Source organism: Neophocaena asiaeorientalis, unplaced genomic scaffold, assembly GCF_003031525.2.
Source record: "Neophocaena asiaeorientalis asiaeorientalis breed wild unplaced genomic scaffold, Neophocaena_asiaeorientalis_V1.1 scaffold438, whole genome shotgun sequence".
NCBI classification, from domain to species: domain Eukaryota; kingdom Metazoa; phylum Chordata; class Mammalia; order Artiodactyla; family Phocoenidae; genus Neophocaena; species Neophocaena asiaeorientalis.
In genome coordinates this window covers 6,969,586-6,985,107 of record NW_020173491.1, presented here as the reverse complement: position 1 = coordinate 6,985,107, position 15,522 = coordinate 6,969,586, and the positions used below count along the sequence as shown (strand labels likewise).

General features: G+C 51.5%; 1 protein-coding gene across 12 annotated transcripts in view; it reads right to left on the bottom strand.

Annotated features, from left to right (window-relative positions):
- Positions 1 to 15,522, bottom strand: part of NLRC5 (NLR family CARD domain containing 5) — a 95,023-nt gene that overhangs the window by 22,828 nt on the left and 56,673 nt on the right. For 10 of the 12 annotated variants that reach the window (XM_024747353.1, XM_024747349.1, XM_024747354.1 and 7 more), the window contains 11 exons: positions 15,152 to 15,241; positions 13,759 to 13,803; positions 12,729 to 12,818; positions 11,780 to 11,863; positions 9,415 to 9,498; positions 6,394 to 6,483; positions 6,144 to 6,206; positions 3,730 to 3,816; positions 1,850 to 1,933; positions 966 to 1,055; positions 504 to 569 (listed from right to left, as the gene is read on the bottom strand). In XM_024747353.1, coding sequence (XP_024603121.1) covers positions 504 to 569; positions 966 to 1,055; positions 1,850 to 1,933; positions 3,730 to 3,816; positions 6,144 to 6,206; positions 6,394 to 6,483; positions 9,415 to 9,498; positions 11,780 to 11,863; positions 12,729 to 12,818; positions 13,759 to 13,803; positions 15,152 to 15,241 — 873 coding nt within the window. The remainder of the gene's footprint in view (positions 1 to 503; positions 570 to 965; positions 1,056 to 1,849; positions 1,934 to 3,729; positions 3,817 to 6,143; positions 6,207 to 6,393; positions 6,484 to 9,414; positions 9,499 to 11,779; positions 11,864 to 12,728; positions 12,819 to 13,758; positions 13,804 to 15,151; positions 15,242 to 15,522) is intronic. The other 2 variants (XM_024747356.1, XM_024747358.1) reach the window with 1 other exon arrangement.

The window sequence follows — 15,522 nt, the reverse complement described above, 5'->3', positions numbered from 1 at the left end:
GGGGGGGGGGGATAATAATAATAACAGTAAAAATAAACAACACCCAAATAAGCCAGGGCCTTTCCAAGCACTTTATATATATTAACTCATTCAATCCTCACAATAACCCTAAAGGGTAGGTCTCACTATTATTCCCATTTTACAGATGAGGAATTGAAACACAGAGAGGTTAAGTCACTTGTCCAAGGTCACACAGCTGCTAAGTGGTAGAACTAAGATTTATCCCAAGTGGCTCCAGAGTCTGATCTCTTAACTCAGAAGCCTCCAGACTTATAGTTAGGACGTGGCTAAGGGGCACAAATACCACTCAAAGGCCCAGCCCAGGGGCTGGAGGTAAGGGGAGATTGGGGGCAGATGTGGGGGAGAGGCAAACCCAGGCAGTAGCTTGAAGCAGGGTGTGTGAAGGAGGAGAGGACCCAGAGAGGAAGGAGGCATGGAGGCCACCACAGGGTCAACCTCCTCTCCCTTGTCCCCCCTTCCCATCCCCCCAGACCAGAAATTACCTCAGTGTCTTCCTAGCCTCCTCCTGTCGGGAGAAGTGAACCCAGAAGCTCTGCTTGGAGCCCAGGCTGCAGAGAGAGGGGTGTATGGAAGCCGAGGGCCCAGCTTTGCCGGCATCCTTGGGACCCAGGCACCAGGGGGGTGCCGAAGGGAAGGGGGCTGGGTCTTCAGGGGCAAGGGCGGGTGGAAGCCACGGGAGAGACCCTTGACGACCAGAGGAGAGACCCGTGCCGACCCGAGGAGACTCCCACCTCCTTCTTCAAGGACCCCAAACCTGGTGTTCCCTAACCCGTGGCCTCCCTAGGCCCTGTGGCACACGGGCCTCAGAGGATGGAAACTATGATCCCACGTTCGGTGAACCCTGAGACTCAGAGAGGGCGGAGGTTGCCCAAGTCACACAGATGGAGGGCCACTGAGTGTGCAAGGCTTTCTTCCCCACCAACGTGGTACCAACGTCGCCTTACTTCACTGAGGCCTCCCGGATGCGTGGGCAGGAGGGGAGAGTCTCCACCAGGTACAGGACGCTTTCCTGAGAGACACCGTTGTGGCTTAGACTAGAAGAGAAAAGAGGTTCAGGACGGGGGCTGGGGGAAGCACCTCAGTGGAGCCCTGCCCAGCCCCCCTCGTCTCTTCCCTTCCAGCTGTCATCTCCCAGAGGAGCGTCCTCAGTGTCCGAGTGTCCATTCTCCAGGTGGAGACACTGAGGTCCAGAGAGAGGCCAGAGGGGCGCTATCCCCACACGGGGCAGGTCAGGCACCAGACTGTGAGTCTTTGAGAGCTGCCCCTGTGGTCTGAGACTGCGTGATGATGAGGCCAGGCTGGCAACTTCAGCCCCACAGGGGTCAGGGATGCCCAGAGCACAAAGCCCAGCTGCCTAGCAACGGGTTGTATCCTGGCTCTGGCCGCCAGTCTCCCAGGTCACTGGGGAGACTGAGTGAGTGAGGATGACTTCCTAGGGACCCTCCCTGCTGTGGCGACATCCCCAAATCTGTGTCCCATAGATTTGGTCAGAGGAGCTTCAGGGATGGGGTGGACCAAGAGCCAGGACAACTGAGACCCAGCAGCTGGTTAGAGATGAACTGTTGCTCCCTACCCAGAGTCAACTTGGATCACCAAGCTTTAGTCACAGCCTCTCCTGGGTGTCTGGTGGGAGCTCTGCCCATAGTGGGCAATGAGGGAAGGAAGAAAGGACCCAAGGTAGGCAGGGGTCAAGGTAAGAATCAGCCCTTTCCCCTCCCCAGCCCTTGTCCTCTGCAGTTCTCTAGGGATGCCTCAAAAGAAGCCCACTAATGTTCTTGGCCCTGGGGAGTCTTCCTCCTTGCTGTCTTTGAAGCTGCTCGACACTTACTCAAGTGAACCGGAGATGGGCACCTGAGGGAGACATTCCAGGAGGCACCTGAGCCCGGCATCACCCAGCAGGTTTGCTGAAAGGCTGCAAGAGGTACGAGGAGGTTGTTGGTGCTCAGACGTGCCTTCTCTTCAGTTACCATCACTGCTACTCTACCCACTCAGCACTGCCCTTATCCCCTCCACCACTCTGCACTACTTCTGTTCCAACAGCACCGTCACCACCACCAGCACCATCCCATCACTGCTACTAGGCATCACCACCTCCATCACCACTAGAATTATCACCACCATCCCCCTCACCAGCACCACAGTTAACCAGGCCTCATCTTCCCGTTCAGTATCTGGTGACCACTCCCAGGACTCATGTGCCTCCAGCAGGCTTTCAGGGATTAGAGAAAAACCAATTCGCTTTTACCATGCACTTGGCCTGCATCCGTTGGGAGCCATAATTTTTGAACAAGAGTAAATTCAGGAAAAAGAAAGATATTTGGAGGATGAATTTATCCATCAGATTTCTTCTTTTAATTTGAGAATGCAATATCTGAAATTGCACTGGAAGACTTTCTTATTTCCCTTCATTGTAGCATTCTATGGTTTTAGCTACAGTTTCAGAAACAATATAATCAGCATGCCCGGGAATATCTGATTTTTGTCCTGCATCTTTGAACTCATTTTGCCCCTGATTATGACACTTTTTTTTTTTTTTTTTTTTTGTGGTACACGGGCCTCTCACTCTTGTGGCCTCTCCCGTTGCGGAGCACAGGCTCCGGACGTGCGGGCTCAGCGGCCATGGCTCACGGGCCCGGGCGCTCCGCGGCATGTGGGATCCTCCTGGACCGGGGCACAAACCCGTGTCCCCTGCATCGGCAGGCGAACTCTCATCCAGTGCGCCACCAGGGAAGCCCCTGATTATGACACTTTTAAGCCTTGTTTATTTTGTCTTTTCCTGAGAAATTTTAAAAATGAAAAACTAGTTTGTCTCAGGAAGACACTTAATAAAGTAATCTTTAAAATCAGCAAAAGTTCCCTCTATAATGAAAAAACAGGAAAACTTAAAGACATCTTGCTTATTCATCTTTCTTTAAAATACATGATTTTCATCAGCCGCATTTCTCTCCTTGGCCACATCACGACAGGAACTTAAATTGTGTTTTTTCGGGTAGACAGCTCTCTTTACATCCTGCCTGTCCTAAGCTGGACTCCTAACAGTTTTGAGCAAAGACTGCATCGTACTAGTTGCGTGACTTAGGGCAGGTTCTTAAACTCTCTGTACCTCAGTTCTCTCATCTATAAGATGGGGATAATAGTACTTCGGGTTGTTGGAAGGATAAAAAGAATATGTAAAGCACTTAGGACAGTGGAGAAACCACTCAATAGGTATTAGCTTTGTTTCACCTACCCATGCGGGCTGCACTATTTGGGCACCCAAGACAGGCCACACGGATACCACGTCTCATCCATACGACAGCCCACAAATCCCCACCCTCCGGGGCCCTCCGCGGGCTGAGGTATTTGTTGCTCTTAACCACCTGCCAGGCCAACCAACGGATCCCTTCTTTCAGGCCCCACCAGCCAGCAGAGCTCCAGTACCCTGATCAACATGAGGCCAAGGGGCTCCTGTGGCCCTTTGTGAAGGACTCCCCAGATTAGATCAAGGGCATACCCTGAATTAGCTCCACCATGGTGGCAGTGGGGAATGGTAGGGATAAAATGGGGACAGAGAAACCACGTGGACGTGACTGAGTCCCAGGCATCCCATGCCCTGTCAGCTGGTCCTGAGAGGTGCTGAGTGCACACACACACGCATGCACACACACCCCGTCGGTGCCACCCAGGCACACGCTCCCGGGCTCCTCTCCCCACTCCTGCCCGACTTACTCCAGCTGGCTGAGGTCTTCACACTTGCTCAGCAACCAGCAGAGTGGCTCCACATGCTCCTGGTTGAGGCCGCAGCCTGTGAATCTGCTGCAGGGAGGGGTGCAAACTGGGAATGGGGCCACTCAGACCCTCTGCCCTGGCTAGTCCTGGGTGTGGCCTCTGAGTTTCAGCGGGGCCTCACCCAAGCTTGGATTCTCTGGAAACATCCAGCATCCACCACTCCCACCTCCCTCCACAGCAGATCCCACCAACATTCTCCCTCTGGGGAGGTGGTTCTCAAAGTGTGGTCCCCGACCACCCCCACCAGCATCCCTTGGGAACTTGGTGAGAGGCATGTTCTGGGAACGCAACCCAAATGCGCTGAATTAAAAGCTCAGGGAACAAGGCTCTCCAGACTGATTCTGATTCAAGGTGAACTACAGCTCTTGGCGGTCACTTTAATGGACAGACATGAGGGTGGAGTGGAGGAGACTAAGGGTGACGTCTGCTCCTGCAGAGGGTTATTGATGCTGGAATCAAAAGTAATAGTAAGTGTCTTTGAGAGGCCTACACCGAGACTACACAATAAGGTAAATGAACAGCTTACGGCCAGCCAGCAACTTAAAAAAAAAAAATCTTAAAATGAGAAAGTACCTAAAACCAGTATCTAAAATTTTTATCATTGTTACTCTCCTTCATGATTTTTTCCATAGTCCTAAATTCCCTATTACCCTACTGTTTACTTCATATTTTTATTAAAAAATTTTTTTTTTTTTTGCGGTACGCGGGCCTCTCACTGCTGTGGCCTCTCCCGCTGCAGAGCACAGGCTCCGGACGCGCAGGCTCAGCGGCCATGGCTTGTGGGCCCAGCCGCTCCGCAGCACGTGGGATCTTCCCGGACCGGGGCACGAACCCGTGTCCCCTGCATCGGCAGGCGGACTCCCAACCACTGAGCCACCAGGGAAGCCCTACTTCATATTTTTTAAATCAGCTCATTCTTTTTATTTAATGCATTTATTGGAAAAGGAAACCCTGTATCACTCACTCCAATGGAAAACTGGGATTGCCTGCCCCAAATAGACCATAAGCATAAGGATACAGGAAACAGGAGCAAAATATCATCATTAAATTCAAGCCAGACACTGGCACCTGCTGAGAGCTCTCTCTTTATTTAAAAGGGAGCTTAGCAAATGTTAAGAGGTGCTGTAGACACACTAACACCTAACTGAGGCTTCCTCTTGGCCTTAATCAGAGAATTGAAAAGGGAGGAATTCAATAAAGCTGAAGTACTCTATCGGCCCAACCTCCTAAAAATCCTCCCACCCTGGCCTTTGCCCTGCATTTTGGAAATCACAGACTTGGAAACTATGAAGGTATTCTAGAAGTCACGATAGTGTTGGGTTAAGACAGGAATTGGAAAGTCTACAGCCCAAGACCGCCTGCTTTATAAGACCTGCACACTAAGAATAGTCTTTCCATTTTCAAACAGTTGAGAAAAAAATCAAAAGGAGAGTAACATTTCATGACACACAAACATTACATGAAATTCATGCCTCAGCGTCCATAACTCCAGTTTTACTGGCACACAGACACACGCCTTCGTTTACATATTGTCTGTGTTGCTTTCAAGCTAAAACGGCAGGGTTGAATAGCTGTGATAGAGACCCTATGGCCTGGAAACCCCCAAATATTTACAATCTAACCCTTTACAGAAGAAGTTTGCCTGCCCCTGGGCCAGGAGCGCTATAAGACTCCCTGGATTCAAGTCCCAGCTGTACCCCTTCCTGCTGCATGACCACAGCTGTGAGGCTTATAGGACGTCATCTGCATGAGGCTCTTAGAATGGTGCCCTGCAGATGCTCAGCGAACATCAGCTCTTTATTTATTGTTATTTCGCAGCTGAGGAGGCTGAGACGCAGAGAGAAGGGTCTGGTCCAAGGTCACTCGGTGAGCCAGTGGCATCAAATAGCTACCAGAAACATCATCTCTGTACTTAGAGGTTATTCCCTGGCCCCGTTATCCTGTGCAATGCTGGCTCCCCTGTCACCAAGGCAACCACAGAGCACTGGTCCAAGAGTCAGCGGTGTGGCGCAGGGGGACGCTCATAACTGTGAGTGCCTCTCGTGCTTTACACATTGCCTCAATTCCTCTTTGCCAACGGCCTGCAATATAGCGTCTCCCTTCTCCAGCTGCGGGAGCTGAGGATTGGAGAGGTTAAGGAACTTGCCCAAGGTGCCAGGCCCTTGTGTGGTTGGTATATAAAGCTCTTCCTCAGACCAGGCCCCTGAGCTCTAATCCTGTCTGCTGTGGACTCCTTGTTTGCCCGTGACGGAGCCCAGCCCTCTCAGTCTGTCCTCTGCTCTGGACATCCAGGAGGCAAGACTGCTCGTCCTCAATCCCCACAGGCTGCTCGGGCACGGTTCCGGGGGACTTACCCACAGCACCCACCTTCCTGCTCCTCGCTAGACCTGAAGTGCAGGGTCGCGTGATGCAGGGACCTGGAGCAGACAGCACCTGGGTCAGCCACCCTTGACCACAGCTTCAGCATGCCCCCAGGGGCAGGCCCCCCTCCTCCAGCAGCTGAGTCTCTGATTTGGGTCCCACTATCTCCATCCTAGCCCCTCACATCCAACAGGCTCCAGGCACCACCCTCCTAGGTTCTGGTTGTCCCAGGGCAATGCTCACCTGAGATCCACCTTCTGAACCCGTGGGCACAGGCTGAAGATGTCAGCCAGCAGGAGGGGGCTCCTTGGGGACAGTTCCATCTGGGTCAGCCTGAGTAGGAAAGGGGCGGGGCCCTATGTGAGCAAGTTGGAACCAAGCAAGATCAGTGGGCAAGAAACCTGGACAGGCTGGAGGTGAATGAAAAGGATGGGGGGCTGGTGGGTCAGCCAGGCATTAAGGAAGGAGACAGGAACTCAAGAGCGAGAAATAGGAGCTTGAGGTCAAGTGGACTGAGGTTTGAGTCCTAGTTCTGCTTACTGGCTGTGTGTCCTTGGATAAGTAGCTTAACCTCTCTGAACATCAGTTTCCTTATCTGGAAAACAGAACTACTTATACACCTTCCTCTAGGGTGTCATGAGGACTGGATCATATCAAGCCTGGGCACTGCCAGCACGATACCCATGCTTATTGTTATTATTATATTGTTTTTATCCTAAGCACTCGTAGGTGAGTCCTTGCTGTCAAGGAGCGGGAAGCTTTAGGTCCTTAAGAGTTTCTCAAGCTCAGCATTACAGAGATAATTCTTTGGATTTGGGGGCTGTCCTGTAGGAAGTTTACCAGCATCCCAGACCTCTACTCACTAGATGCCAGCAGTAGCATGACCTCCCACCCCCTCTGCCATCATGACAACAAAAATGTCTCCATTGCCAAATGTCTCCTGAAGGGCAAAATCACCCTCCAGCTGTGAACCACTTGCCTTAGAGAAAGTGAGATGCTTCCATCTTGCCCTTGGAGGCATCCTTGGGGTCTCCATTTCCCTCGCTCCATAAACCCTCCATCAGCTTGTCTACACCCCCAAGATCCACCCTGAATCTACCTACTTCCCTCTCTCCCCACCAATTCCCAGCCCCCATCATCTCTTACCCTGGCTGTACAACCCCCTCCCTGCTCTTGCCTCCACGCTTGTCCCAGTTCCTTCTCTACCCAGCAGCCAGACTAAGGTTTTGAAAAGACAAATCGTTCCTCTGCCTTGGGCAAAATCCCAAACTCCTCGCCACAGCTACCAGGCCCTGTGTGACCCGGCCCAGGTTCATTTCTCTACCTTCTCTCCTACAACTCTGCTGGCCACTGTGCTCTGGCCACACTGGCCTTTCTGACTGTTCCTCGAGCCCACTGAGTTCAATCCTGCTTCAGGGCCTCATGCATGCTGTTCCATCTCCTTGGAATGCTGTTCCCTGCTTTTCAAAAGGCTGGCTCCCTCTCTTCCTTCAGGTAGCACCCTAGCGTCCCTCCTCAGAGGCGTTCCCTGACCACCCCTGCCATTGTCTAAATCACCTCCACAATCACTCCTTACCACATTCTCTAGAAAAATACTTTATCACTCTCTGAATTCATCTTATTTGCTTTCACTTTGCTTGTTGACCAGCTCCCTCTACTACACGGTAAGCTCCAAGAAGATAAGGACCTCGTCTTTTTTTTTTTTCCTCTCTCAGCTGTGTCTCCAGCACCCCAAGCAGTGCCTGGTCCACAGCAGTGCACAAACAGTATGGACTGAATAATACTGGGTTGGCCAAAAAGTTTGTTTGGGTTTTTCAGTAAGATACTATAGAAAAACTTGAATGAATTTTTTGACTAGCCCAATACAAAGCTTAAGCACTGGTGACCATCAGGCCGGCTACCTCATTCCAAAGACAGATGAGGAGTTGGGGGCTGATGCTGTGTGACTTGGGCATAGAGAAGTCCCTCTCTGGTTTGAGGTTCCCTATCTATTCATGTTAGCCCACAACTTCTGTGTCCAAAGGAACCCTTCCTGATCCGTCCTTTCCTGTCAGGGTGGGACCATAGTGGATTCTGTAGTTTGACATGGGTTCTGCCACACTTGCCCACCTCTGGGAAGTCACACATCTCCTCCCTCCCCTCCCAAAAGGACTCAGGGATAAGTGAGATCCTGGATGTGATGTCAGCTGTCTCAGGTGTCCCAGAGATCCTTAGCAGGAGTACTTATATTGCTGTTTTTAATGGTATGATTTAATTTTCTGTTGTATTTTTCCATATCAGCTGTAGCTGCTCTTGCCCCCTGTTGGAAAAATATTTAAAGTAAATCCTTTTTTAAATTCTAACCAGTCTGAGCTGAAATTAGAAAATAGAGTTTTAAATACTTTGGGGATGCTGCTTAAATTCCCCTTTTACAGAATTAGATGGTGACCTTTAAAAACTGGTGTGTGGGGACTTCCCTGGTGGCGCAGTGGCTAAGAATCTGCCTGCCAATGCAGGCGACACGGGTTCGAGCCCTGGTCTGGGAAGGTCCCACATGCTGTGGAGCAACTAATCCCGTGTGCCACAACTACTGAGCCTGTGCTCTAGAGCCTGCGAGCCATGACTACTGAGCCTGTGCTCTAGAGCCTGCGTGCCACGACTACTGAAGCCCATGTGCCTAGAGCCCGTGCTCCGCAACGAGAGAAGCCACCGCAATGAGAAGCCCGTGCACCCCAATGAAGAGCAGTCCCCGCTTGCCACAACTAGAGAAAGCCCGTGCTCAGCAGTGAAGACCCAATGCAGCCAAAAATAAATAAATAAATAAATAAATAAATAAATAAATAAATAAATAAATATATATATATAAATTACCAAAAAAACCCAACTGGTGTGTGATATATACATGACCTATAACTATAGTCTCTTTATAGGAGTAGGTGACCTTTCTGTGGGTGGAGAGAAGAACGATGGCCCATTTGTCACAGGCCTTCCATTCTTCAAGGTGCTTTTAGAGCAACTGTCTTGTTTGAATCCCAACCCTGGGGGAAGGGTTGAAGAATATTAGTCCCATTTGTCAGATAAGGAAACTGAGGCCTAGAGGGGTCAAATAACTCCCCCCTGAGGTTGACAAGGTATTAGGGAAGAGCTGGAAGCAGACTTGAGCTCCCAGTTGTGCCAGGTAAAATGATGAAACAGCCCAAGAGAAGCGGGGAGGGTGCAGAAGGGGATGGCTTTGCAATGCAAGAGCCTCAGCCCTGCACAGTGAAATGGGGAAACCAGTCTTACTGCAGCAGGCTTAGCTCAGGGAGCCGGGGTAGGTGGTGCAGCAGGGTCTCCAGGCTCTGGTCACTCAGGACCTTGCAGGACAATCTGTGAAACAAAGCATCTGAATGAGGTGGGGAAATCTTGGGAAAAGCTAGATGGGTCCTAAGCCAGGATTGCCCAAAACACCCCCTCTGAACACTGGGGTCCTTGAGTTATCATTGAGGCTGGAGGAAAAGGAAGGTCATATATATGCTTGGAAAATGCTGGGTTAAGCCCCATTAGTTTTCTTTGCTGCAGGACTTCTCAGAGCCTTTAATCTGCCCTTGTGCATTGTGAATTTCTAAAGGGCTATAGTAGATATTTTTCCCCCAAAAGGCATGGACTGGTAGGATTATCATTTTGAGGGTCATGAAGACTGGTACCCTGGAGGACACACCTGTTAAGAAGACAATGCCGCCTTAACCCAAAGTAGTGAACATAATGGTGGCCAGCAAAGGAGAGATGCAGGGTAGCTCGGGTCCCTGACTGCCCATCAAAACCAGACCAACCAGCTGATCACTTGTCTAGATAATTCATCAGAAGCCAGTCCACTTAGGAGAAACTCCTGATATCCATCCTTTGGTCTCTGCTCTGGCTGGAGGACTGGGTCAACCAGAGTCTCTAAGCACCTTGGGGTTTACATACAGCCCTCCCTGCGAGTCTAGAGCCACTTCCTGACCCCCAGAGGCGTTTGGACTGTATTTTCCTTCTGCCTTTCTCCCCTTTTGCTGCCCCTTCTCTCTGTCCCTGTTTCTTTGTCCCCTGCAGGCTGCCCTTTCCCCTCACTGGGGCTGCCAGGAGCCTGGCCCATCTCCATCGCATTACTGTCTGGCTGAAGGGGGACCCAGCTTCACCTCGCGGGGAACAGTAAAAGGGGCCACCTATGGTTCTGGAACTGGAAGCGAGGAGCCTCTGCCAGGGCCCAGGCTGTAGGCTCAGTACTACCCGCTCTGTCCCGGGATTGGGCCTGGGGCTCTGAGCACAGGCAGAGCAGAGGCGTTCACTGAGGGGTGGTCTGACCACAAACACCAGTGGCTTTCCACTGGACCCCAAATACACACAGTGCTACGGCCTCTGCTTGGGATCAATGTGGGGTTTACACACGGTTTTTTTTTGTTTTTTTTTTTTTAAGCAACAGAACCTTTACCTTTATTTTGGCATTTGGAATGCCAAAATGTACACATTGTGTACCATGGTGATGAGTGGTATTAAAAACCAGGGGCAAGTGTGGGGGAACTCTCTGCACTAGTTTTGCAACTTTTCTGAAAGCAAGCCTTAAACTATTCTAAAATAAATGGTTTATTTGAAAATTCATTGGTTCCACACATCCTGATATTCTAGGAAAGCCACAATGTTCTATTACGAGACAAAAGTTCACTGCAAATCTTGTTAAGATCCTGTATCTGTTAACATCAAAACCACCTTCCTCCATATCCATAAGTGTTTGAACATGGAGAGACGTATGGAAGGACACACCCCAGTTGTCAACATGGATAATGAGCTTGTTGCAAGGACCAGAGGGCATTTGAGGCGGGAGCCAGAAAGCAAGAAAAAAAAACCAAAACTGTAGCAAAATGGAAAAACACATATGGGGCGATGGAAAGTGAAACTGCAGAACGCAGCTGGCCTGTGATTTCGAACAGGAAAACACTTGTATATGCAAATGGAGAAGGTCACCAGGACAAATGACAACACTGAGTTGATGAGGGACGGGGTTATTTAGATGAGGGAGGTTTGTCTTGGGTTTCTTTATTTTAAGGTAATTATTGTAATAAAATTACAAGGAGGATGAGGGAAGGAAAGCCTGACCGACCACTTTGCAGATGACAAAGCTGAGGCCTGAGGGGTTAAAGCCATTTGCTCAAAGTTACCCAGCTTGTTGGTGGCTGAGCCAGGACTCCTGATTCTAAGCCCAGTCTCTGGCCACAGACCCAGGCGTTCTGGGGTGAGCTGGTAACCCAGGCTGGGGGATGCCCTGAGGAGGAGCCTTCAGAATGATAGGCTCCAGCCACAGAGGCAGGCCCAGCTGAGTGCCAGGGTGGGGCTCCAGGGGTGGCGGGGGGCAGACTGGGGCTCCCAGGTGCCCTGAGTTGAGCCGATGGGGAGATGAAGCCCTGGGCCCGGCACGGCCTCTCTCAGTGGGAGGGATGAGGTGTCTGAAGCTGGGGCCATTGGGAGGCAAGGAGCCTTCCACCAATGGGTTAGGGAACTCCCATGGTGTAGGGCTACGGGGTCTGGCAGGAAGGGACCAGGAGGGACTCATCTGGTCTCTAACCAGGACACCCCACCCCAGGTCACTGGGCAGGTGCCCACGTTGTGCCCCTGCGGTTGTGTCCTCCGTACTTACTTGACTTCCAGAGGCCCCGGGCACTTCTCCAGAGTCTCACAGAGGCGGGAGAGGCTCAAGGGCTCCAGCTGACATTCCCTGAGGCTGAAAAGGCGCAGCGGGCAGGGTGAGGGGGTCAGGGAGGGCTCAGGGTCCCTATCCAACCCCAAGGGCTCTCCGCTTCTCCCAACAACTCTCCTCCCCAACCTGCAGGCCGCCAGCCCCTGCAGTGCCAACAGGGCACACTCTCCACCCCTTACAGCCCCCAGTCCCCCCACTCCGACAGAAACAGTCAAGGACCCTGAGCGCCCAGCTGCCCTCGTCCAGTCCCAAGTCCTCCCCACTGCCCCTGCCTACATCCAGGCTATCATTGTCACTCACCTGGGCCACTTGAACATCCCCTGGGTTCCCCCTCTTGCCTCCCTGCAATCCTCCACCCTGCCAGCGTCTTAGCTTTAACAAATACAAATCTGGCCAGCCTCTCCTGTGCTGAAAACCCTCTGTGGCTCCCCATTATCCTTAAGCTAAAAGCAAAACACCTTTCCCATGTCTTCACTCACCTCCACTCTCCCTGTATAAGCTCTAGCCACACAGAAATGCTTCCCCAGAGCCAAGGCTTCACTCCCCTGGGCCTCTGCACGATCTGTCCCGCCTGCCTGGGATCCTGCCCACCCCGTCCCCAGAGAACCCTGTCTCTCTTCTTAGGTGAGGAAATCAAGCCCCAGAGAGGGGAGGGGCCCAGCCAGGGTCTCACAGCCCCTCATGGCAAAGCTGGGAAGTCTTCAGAGAAAACAATGCAGAATCTTCTCTACAGGGAACGCCGGAGCCAGCAGCCCCGTCACCAGCCCTCACACTTCTTCCCCCTTCTCTCAAACTCTCTTTCCCCTGTCTCCCAACCCCCAGGCTCTCCACTCCCTCACCCCTTACCCCATTGTGGTTACCCCTAAACAAGAAGTGGGTAAGACGGTACCAGAAGCTCCTGGAGCTGCGGCGCTGACCAAACCCCAAGAACTGGGCTCCAGCTTGGAACTCTGGCAAAGATCCAGCAGCCGACAGATCCCTAGGAGTGGGGAAATCATTTTGAAAGGAAAGTTCAAAGCATCCACATTGGAAGGCTAGACTCATTAGTCGGGGCTGGAAGGGGCCCTCCGGACAGTCAAGCCCCTCCTTGTACGGATGGGGCAACTGAGGCCCGGGGAAGGGAAGCCAGAGTGAGGATGCCAGCAGCTTATACCTGTCCAGGTGGCCAGCACCTGAGCAGGTCGAGGGGAGCTAGGACAGAGCCCTCCTCTTTCTGACCACTGCTGTAGGTATCATCCACCTATCTGTGCCTCAATTCTTTTGGCTTCAAGAACCCAGAGAGTTCCCAGAAATGGAGACCCTAGCTCGGCAAGCAATACCACCCCGGCTTCAGGCAGCCCACCTGCTACAGCAGTGTTTTTCTCTAACACATTAGCTGGAAATGCACTCTGCCCAGCTGGCCCCGCTTTAGGAGCCCCGTGCTTTTGCCCAGGTGAGACCAGGGTGCCGGGCTCCACTAGGGGGCAGCCGGGAACACCTGCGGAGAACTAGTTTACCGCAAAGATGTGGAAACTTTCAGAACACCAACGGTTCTTGGCTTCTCTAATGTGATACTCAGAGTGTGAAACGGCAGGGATTCATACGAAGTCAGGACGCTGCAAAGTGCTGCAAAGGTCCTCAGTGGCAGAAACACAGCGGCTCCCCTCTACCCTCCCACACATCCGCTCTCCTAACACCTGCTCTGCTGTAGCATCACCCATCAGCCCCTCCCTCCCACGTGCACTCCTTCTTAGAAAAGATTGAAAGCAGCTGATTACTGCAAATTTACATGGGGGGAGGGGTTACAGAAGTGATTAATTCCAGCCTGCCAGACCTGGGCTAACAGTCAGCATGGGTCTGGGGGTTGGGGGCACCTATAAGAAATGGGGACCAGAGAGAGAGAGGGGAGGCCCCCCAACCTCAGAGCTTTCCCTCCTTACCTGTCTCTTCCATCACCCCTCAGGATGACGCGTTGGCTCTCAGAGCTGCAGGCAGAGAGGAGGCAGCAGCCTGAGAAAGGGCCAAGGGCCCCCTTCCCAGGCAGCAGCAAGAGACAGGCTGGGTCAAGCAAGACCTGGATGGTGGCCTGTTTTCTCAGCAAATAGGACAATAAATATACATACAAAGCACACCACCGATATGATTTCCTTTGATTCTCACAATAAAATTGTGAGGTAAGGAAGTGTTTTTTTTTTTAACATCTTTATTGGAGTATAATTGCTTTACAATGGTGTGTTAGTTTCTGCTGTATAACAAAGTGAATCAGCTATACGTGTACATATATCCCCATATCCTCTCCCTCTTGAACCTTCCTCCCACTCTCCCTACCCCACCCCTCTAGGTGGACACAACGCACCGAGCTGATCTCCCTGTGCTACGTGGCTGCTTCCCACTAGCTAGCTATTTTACATTTGGTAGTGTGTATATGTCCATGCCACTCTCTCGCTTTGTCCCAGCTTACCCTTCCCGGTCCCCGTGTCCTCAAGTCCATCATTCTGACTGGTGTGAGGTGATACCTCATTGCAGTTTTGATCTGCATTTCTCTAATGATTAGTGATGTTGAGCATCCTTTCATGTGTTTGTTGGCAATCTGTATATCTTCTTTGGAGAAATGTCTATTTAGGTCTTCTGCCCATTTTTGGATTGGGTTGTTTGGTTTTTTGATATTGAGCTGCATGAGCTGCTTATAAATTTTGGAGATAAATCCTTTGTCAGTTGCTTCGTTTGCAAATATTTTCTCCCATTCTGATCTGAGGGTTGTCTTTCCATCTTGTTTATGGTTTTAAGGAAGTATTCTTACCCCTGCTTCACAGATCAGGAAACTGAGGTATCAAGAGATGCAGTGACGTGCTCAAAGCGGCACAGCAGGTAAGTGGTGAGCCTGTATTTGAACGTGGTCTGTCTGCTACCGTAACACCGGTTCTTGGAAGCAGGGAGGGGAGGAATAGGTGGACTTCACCTGAAACCATGGATGATCTGCTTTGCCTTGGCCAGGGCCGCTTGGCTAGCTGCCTGCCCTTCTACACTCTTATCAGCTCCAGAGACCCCACAATTCAGGTGGGTCCCTGAGAACTCAAGCTCCCACCAGAGAGCTCCCAGTTTCCTTAAAAGTCTCCCAGGACAATCCAGAGAGTAACTACAGGAGAGTCAACGGATTGTGCCCCACGGTGAATTTGGAGAAATTTGAGTGTCCCTGGAGCTATATTTCACTCATTCATTTCACAGACACTCATTGAATGTTCACTGGACCTGGTATCATACCAGGGCCCTGAGGATGCTATATCGTGAATGGGAGAGATGAGGGGCAGAGTGGGGTCCCAGGGATACTCTCACCTGAAGTCCAAGTGCACAAGCCACGGCAGAGTAGAGAAGCACTGGGTCAAACTGAACACAGCATCCAGGGACAAATCGTTCTCACTGAGGCTGGAGAATCAGAGGGATGATGCTGACAGAAGTCACTCAGGACTCAAAAACACCCTCTTCGTGGTCAGAGCACAGGGCAGGGGAGGGCTGTCCCTCCCTGTTCCAGACGATGGAACACACTGAACCCCGGATGGTCAGAGCACCTCTGCCAACTCCCCATTGCACAGATGGGGAAACTGAGGTCCAGAGAGCAGCAAGGTCTTGCCCAAGATTATGAGACATGTTGGTGACAGAGCTGAGATTGGAACTCCAATTTGCATAAAATTTGCCTGCAATGGCAG